At 36.0% G+C, this 7826-nt stretch overlaps 1 protein-coding gene across 4 annotated transcripts in view; it reads right to left on the reverse strand.

Annotated features, from left to right (window-relative positions):
* PTPN13 (protein tyrosine phosphatase non-receptor type 13) overlaps positions 1-7826 on the reverse strand; it is a 222244-nt gene that overhangs the window by 148291 nt on the left and 66127 nt on the right. For all 4 annotated transcript variants that reach the window (XM_023198105.2, XM_023198108.3, XM_023198107.3 and 1 more), the window contains exon 3: positions 3841-4019. In XM_023198105.2, the coding sequence (XP_023053873.2) occupies positions 3841-4019 (179 nt within the window). The remainder of the gene's footprint in view (positions 1-3840; positions 4020-7826) is intronic.

The raw sequence follows: 7826 nt of genomic DNA on the forward strand, positions 1-7826 counted from the left end.
GGTTCCAATTTCTCTGCATTCTCACCAACAGTTGTTATGTCCTGTTCTTTTGATAGTAGCCATCCTAATGGATGTGAGATGGTACCTCTACAACCCCAACAGTTAACATTTTCAATTTAATTATATGATTATATGTTGAACTCTGTCACTAGACAAGCCTAGAGTTTCTTCTTCACTGGCACAGGGTCCTGGTATATAACAAACATTTGTCAAATTTATGAATGAATGAAAACGGGACAGAGAATGGATTAACAAGATTTAACACAAAGTATGTATGGTAAAGTGTGATTAAGGGCATTTGGTTGTTTTTTGGTCAAGTTCGGTTGAGGCTTCTGCTAAGCTTGGGTAAGTAGATTTACTGTTATTGTCCTTCTAAAGATGATCCTTGATTTTCAAAAAGCACAGAGAGCAATAATTCTTGATATTTAGACTACAAATTAGTGGCAATAAACAAGATTAATTTATCAGAGACATAGTACAAATCTCTGGTGCACATCAATATTTTTGAACAGAAAGCACAACAGGAACTTGATGCAAGTTCCATTCCATCAAACCGACTTCAAAAAATTGTCAAATAAATACACGTTCTGCCAAGCAAGCAGGAAGTAGAAAATTACCCAATAAAAGGGAAAAGCCAGAGGATAAAAAGCTTAGTGTGGCCTGTATAAACCTGTCTACTCATTTAAAGGGATGTTATCTTGAAAAGTAAAGTTTTAAGGTAAATAAATGAAAATGCCTATTTACATAGTTGATATAGTAAGAGAGTTTTTTCATACAAACGTGTACAGTTTACAAAACACTTTTAAGTGTAAGTCCCTCTGAATGAAGAGAACATTTGCATGTATCAAGAGTGCTAGGCACTGAGCATTATAAAAAAATTTATATGTCATCAACTGCAAACATTTATTGAGTGCTAGTTAATAGCATATTCTTAACTCATGAAAGTCATTAAGTGCAGCTACTTTCCTCGTTTTCAAAATGCCCTTGCCATTTTAAAACCAGAATACTGTGCTAGAATACATGGCTACTCCTCTGACCTTTGCTTCCTGTTATGAATAGGATCAAGAAACTTGATTTTCTTTGTATTTAAAATTACTCTTAAGATTTTGAGGCATGGGGAAGCTAGAAGTTCCAATTAGACAGACTAAGAAACAAACTTTCACGTGATAATGGCGACAACCCCACACCCATTTAATCCCCAACATTGCTTCTCTAAACACTTGGCAAAATAATAGAGTGACTTTAGTCATTTTCCGAAACATGTGTTCTAACAGTTATTCCTAAACACAGGGTTAACTTGTTTGGGGGTCTAGACGTCACAAGGCAAATTGGGAAACCTCTCAGAAAATCAGAAAAGCACTTGTGCATCTCAAATTTCTACTAAGCACTTTTTAAATTGTATGGTGGATTTTAAATGCTTACAGAAAGAATTCATAATACCTATGCACACATACCATACCTATTTCCAATGTTCTAATCCCTCTTTTAAAAGATTATTAAATGAATCATACAGGGTACAGAATGACTGCATCCTATTTAAATAATAAAAATGAATAACTCTATATATACCATCCAGCTTAATAAAACATTACTGCTACACTTGAATACTTTCATGATACATAACAATGACCAAGACCATATCTACTCTGTAATATACAAAAAGTTCTTTTCAAGTACTTCATCTTACGTAATGGGAAATTTTTTAGTCTAATGCCTTAAGCATTACCCCTACCTCATAGCTATCATCTCCTTTCAATGGTTGCTTGTACCTCTCAAAATTCTTAAGTAGCTCATGGAATATCAAAGGTAGAGAAATTTAAATCAGAATTCACTCTACCAATTCTTGTCAGTCTTTTTTCAGATACATAATTGACGGCTCAAATCAAGATGCCTTCCTTTAGCTTAGTCATCATGCACACACTCATACACATTCAATCTCTGAAGACAAAAGTATGATTGTCAGTAGAAAGAAATTGGTAGAATTCCTTTAGATGGCAATTAGATAATGTATAGTGAAGTTTAACATGTGTATATTTTTGGTTTAATGATTTTGTTATTAGGAAATTACTAGGTTAATTTTTACACTTATGTGGAACGATACATGGGAATGTTCATAGCCAATTCTGTATTATCTGGAGTACCCTATAGCGCTAAATTACCCACAGCCTGCTATATAATACAATTACCCAATGTCTGCTATAAAACACAATATATATGCCTAGATTTTTTTCATAACTTTGACACTAAAATTAGGTCTTAGTCTGAAGTCAGTTATATCACTATAGTCATACTGGATACTTCTATTATAAACCTTTACTTCTTCATTATGCCATCAAAAAAATCATTAAGCCATTTTCAGTTCTTTTCCACAGACTATTAAAACTCCTTGGCCAGGCACAGTGGCTCACACCTGTAATCCCCGCACTTTGGGAGGCCGAGGCAGGCGGATCACTTGAAGTCAGGAGTGTAAGACCAGCCTGGTCAACATGGTGAGACTCCGTCTCTACTAAAGATACAAAAATTAGCCAGGTGTGCTGGTATGTGCCTGTAATCCCACCTACTTGGAAGTCTGAGGCAGGAGAATTGCTTGAAACTGGGAGGCGGAGGTTGCAGTGAGCCAAGATTATGCCACTGCACTCCGGCCTGGGCAAAGAAGCGACACTCTGTCTCAGAACAAAACAAAACAAAACAACTTCCCAATTAGAGTCTCACAAAATCTTCCTTCTCCCATAGTTATCTACTTTTGTCAAATTTAACCTCCAAAATCACAAATTACATCAGTCATGCTCCTAAAAATGTGATAGATCCCCACTGCCTAAGAAGAAAGCCTCAAGTTCTGGCATTCAAAAATCGTCCTCCTTCTAACCTAGAATCTTTCTTCCTTCCTTTACCCACATCCTTCTAGGTAGTAATGTTCTAGCCTAGCCAGTCTAACCAACCATTCCCCAATCACGGTGGACAATTTCTTATTCCTTGTCATTACCCATACCAATTACTCTGAGTAGAATGCCCTTTCTACCTATTTTTATTTATCTGAAGTCTATCTATTCTTCATAGCCTAACACAAATGCCACCCCTTCTCTGTGATATCATTCTACACTAAAAATGAATTGCTCATCTTGTACATTCTCAAAATACTATCACTCTCCATAGCATTTATTTCATCCTGCCACATATTAGAGATCAGGGGTCTCCAACCCCCACCTCCAGCCCCATACCAGTCCCATGGCCTATTAGGAAGCGGCTGCACAGCAGGAGGTGAGTGGTAGGCAAGTGAACATTACCACCTGAGCTCTGCCTCCTGTCAGATCAATGCTGGCATTAGATTCTCATAGGAATGCGAACCCTATTATGAACTACACGTGTGAGGGACTGAGGCTGCATGCTTCTTATGAGAATCTAATTCCTGATGATCTGAGTGGAACAGTTTCATGCTACAACTATCTCCCCACCACCTCATCCTTGGATAAACTGTCTTCCATGAAACCAGTCCTTGGTGCCAAAAACGATGAGGATCACTGTTATAGATTGTTCTGTACATGTTAATCAGGGTCAACTTTCTAGTTATTTCTATATCTTCCTCGGGCACGGTGTTTTATACATAGCAGGTATTTAATAAGTATTTGTAAACATGCACTTAAACAATGGCTAACTTTTTTCATATATTTCTCAGATCTATAAATCTTTATAAAACTATTTTGGATTCTTAAATAAAATAACTGAACTTCTTGGAATACATGATCATTTAAAACTCAATTGATTTTTCAGAGGGTTGAAACAGGGTAGCCCATTATCTTTATTTGACCTATCCCCACCCAAATAAAAAAATTAAACAGTTACCTTTTCAACATCTGAGAGAGAACTTAGTGATTGATTTTGAAGAACCTCTGGCGCAGTGAATGCTCGAAGATCCTGATTGGAAATATTTTCATCTGTAAATGACACACTACCAGATGGCAGCAACAGCAGAGACCATGGAGAAATGATGAAGCCAAGGGCAGCAGGATCAGCTAGGCTTACTGGTTTGTAATTGCACCAAAATAAAAAAAAAGAAGAAGAAGAAAATTGCTTAAAATTATAATCACAGGAAACAGCAATCACTTCAATGGATAATCCAGCCTATTTGTATAGATGCTAATAAGTAGTTAACATATACCAAATCAACATGCTACAAAAAGATTGGGATTCATATAAATACAACAGGTAGCATTATTAACAACAATGCCTTGATTTGGCTTAATTTTTCAAAATCTGGATAGCAGATCCTACAAACTAGAAATAGAGCCCTTTCATTGTTGGTCTTAAGAATTAAACTTGGTTCAAATGTTTTATCACAAGGATATATAGATATAGGATAAGGATTAATAGCTCTTTAACTTATTATGAATTATGCATTCCTTTAAGAAACTGGTGAAAGGTGTGGTTTCTCTCTCAAGGACATTGCCCATAAATATAAAGCTCTGTATAAATTCTGAAGTTTTATGGATCTACTTATAATTCATTTATAGATTCCCAACTTAGGATTCCGATTTAGACTATAGTGTCCTGAAATGGATAGAAATCAATTCCTTTGAAAATTCCTATTAGGCATTCACAAGGTTTCTAACTACAATGAAATGTCTTGAGTCAAAGTATATATTTTGCTTGAATTTAGATTTTATCTTATTTACATGTGTTCATTATTTCACTAGCATTTCAGGCAGCTTGTTTTGTACTACCAAATATGATCAATGAGGTCTCTTAACTTTTTGTTTTAATGCTTGGCTGTATAGATGTCCAAGAGCTCACACCTAAGAGTATTAACAAAAATACATTCCCTAGACACCAGCAGGCCTCCACCTAAAAGTAAAGCTGTACTTTAGGCTCAACAAAACAGACTGATTAGAATAAACTTCATTTTGTCCCTCATCTCAAAAGTAAGTTAATACAGGTTTTAAGAAAACTGCTAGGTGAACTTCGTTACAGACTCAAGATAACAGCTATAGAAAAATCACAAAAGGCCTATGACTGAAATTCCATTATTCAATCTGAATAAGTTATACTGATATCACTCTGTCAAATGATAAGACATCGACAGAAGTTTATGCAAAAGTTTATCATAGAGTATCTACACTTTCCTGAAAACAATCAGAACTGAATTTTTTTTATCAGAACTGAATCATTCTGACTTTTTAACCTCTATCTATCATCAACATGATCAGAATAAGACTTATGATTAAAAAGTAAACTACTAAGAGTCATTCCTCCTTTGAAGGTTAAAAATCTGCATTTTTATGAATCTGAGACATGTCTTTAATAATGGTGTCAAAGAAGAAAAATGTGTTTGAATGCGTCTTTTAATCAGTTACCACATCTTAGGTTGCACTGAAGTGGTGTTATAGACCAATGGTCCTCAAAGCCTTAACCAATCATACATCAGATTTCTGAAACTTAGTTCACAGTTGTTATTGCCAAATACATTTCAATGAATCATTTCAATTAATCATCACAGCTCACAGTCTTAGGTGTATGCTGTTGTATTTTACAGTCACTGTACAAGTTTTCTGTTAAAAGCCGCCTCTTAGTTATTTCATACACAGAGAACACACAATCTAGCTAGAAAAGAACTGACAAAGCAAAACAATATTTCCCTTGCCAAAAGATACCATTCAAAACAGTGAGATTTCATGTCACAGATATTATAAAACAATCTAAAATCAATTTATGTCAAATTATCAACTAAGGGGAACAAACACTAGGAGACCAATTGGGAAGGCAATGCAGTAATAATCTGGTGTGAGATGATGATGGCCAATAAGCACAGTGGTGCCAACAGAGGTGGTGAGAAACTGCTGGAAACTGAAGATGTTTTAGAGGTAGTGATAACAGAATTTCCTGACAGATTGGATGTGGAATGACAGAAAAAGAAGACTCAGAAAAAGAAGACTCTGGATGACATCAAAGTTTTGATCTGAGTAATTGGAAGGACAGAGTGCCATCAACAGAGATTGTCTAAAATAGTGCAGGCTGCTGAGGTGGGGGTTAGGAGGTGGCAGCAGGAATTAGAACTTTGGGACCTATTATATTTAAGATATCTGTTATATATTCAAATGGGGATGTCAATTAGGCAATTTGATCTGAAATGCGGGATAAAATCATAATTACAGATATATTTTGGGAGTTGCTGGCCTACTGGATGGTATTTAAAGCCATGTGACTTGATGAGGTCATCAAAAAAAAAAAAAAAAAAAAGAATTAAGATAGAAAAGAAATGAAGACCAAGGGGACTGAGGCCTGGGGTATGCCAACATGAAGGCTGCTCCTTCTTGGTCTTTTTTTTTTTTTTTTTTTTTTCCAGATTCTTCCTCTTCTCTTGGAGACTGATGCATGTATGGTGCTGTAACTTCCCTCTAACACTTCTTTTACTCAGCACTGCCAATCTCCATCCCACTATTTTAATTAATTCTACTTACTAGACTTTCTGTCCAGTTCTCTAGTACCTAAGTCCTGAATCTAAGTTAGGAAGCTGGGATTCTAACTGTCATGGCTAACTCCAGATTGTCTTTCTTTTGGAGGCAAAAGTATGATTTTGGGTGTAACTGTTACCACTTCAAATTTATAAATGATTGCGGATCACAGATAACACAGAGGCCTGAATGCCACCTAAAAGCCTAAATGTCAAAAGCCTAAATTTTGCCTGTCCTGTCACTGTGGATTCTGGTATCCACCTAGACCAGAAAAGGGCTTGCTACATTCCTCCTCTTCATCCTTGGCTACAGACTGATGCTCTCCCCTCCTCAGCATGGGAGCACCAATCAGAAACTGCCAAAGGTGAAAGCAATTCATAATTCCTTATCACTATAAAATGAAGAGATTTATTCACTTACCAGCACAACCAAGGTCAGTAAACTGATTATTACTCAGTTAAGAACTACATATCTCTCTCCTTTTTTATTCAGTTGTATTTTGTTTTTAAGGGACACATAATCATACTTATTTATCGGGTATGGTGTAATGTTTTGGTACATATATACAATGTGTAATGATGAAACTGTATATTTCAACTTTTATACAATATATTGTTTGCTTTTATTGAACATTTAAAGTATATCTTTATTTTAAGCACTATTATATATACATCTTCTTCCCAACATTACAGGTCATTTGCTAATAGAGTCTAAAGTATTATTGGGGAGATAATATGTACATAAATACAAGATAGAAAGTATTAGGTATCTAAGAAAAAAAAGAGTTTGGAGGATAGCAAAATTACTTCAGCTACAATAAAGAATTAATTTCTTTTTTTATATGTGGCCCTTTAATAGGTAAGACTTGACCATGGCTAAGATTAGGATTCTAAAAAGAAGAAATGGCCAAAGCAAAGGCATGTGGGTCAGGAAATTACTAAGTTTGTACAAAGAACAGCAAGAATTTTGGGCAGAGAAATGGTGAAGAGCTGTGAGAAACAGAATTACCAAGAAGAATCACACCTTTGCTTGTTAAAAAAAATACACACAGGCTGGGCGCAGTAGCTCATGCCTGTAATCCCAGCACTTTGGGAGGCTGAGGTGGGTGGATCACCTGAGGTCAGGGTTCAAGACCAGCCTGGCCAACATAGAGAAACCCTGTCTCTACTAAAAAAAAAAAAAAAAATTAGCAGGTGAGGTGGCGGGTACCTGTAATCCCAGCTACTCAGGAGGCTGAGGCAGGAGAATCACTTGAACCTGAGAGGCAGAGGTTGCAGTGAGCTGAGATCACACCACTGCACTCCAGCCTGGGTGACAGAGTGAGACTCTGTCGAAAGAAAAGAAAAGAAAAGAAAAGAAAAGAAAAGAAAAGAAAAGAAA

The sequence above is a fragment of the Piliocolobus tephrosceles genome, chromosome 3, assembly GCF_002776525.5.
Source record: "Piliocolobus tephrosceles isolate RC106 chromosome 3, ASM277652v3, whole genome shotgun sequence".
Taxonomy (NCBI): Eukaryota; Metazoa; Chordata; class Mammalia; order Primates; family Cercopithecidae; genus Piliocolobus; species Piliocolobus tephrosceles.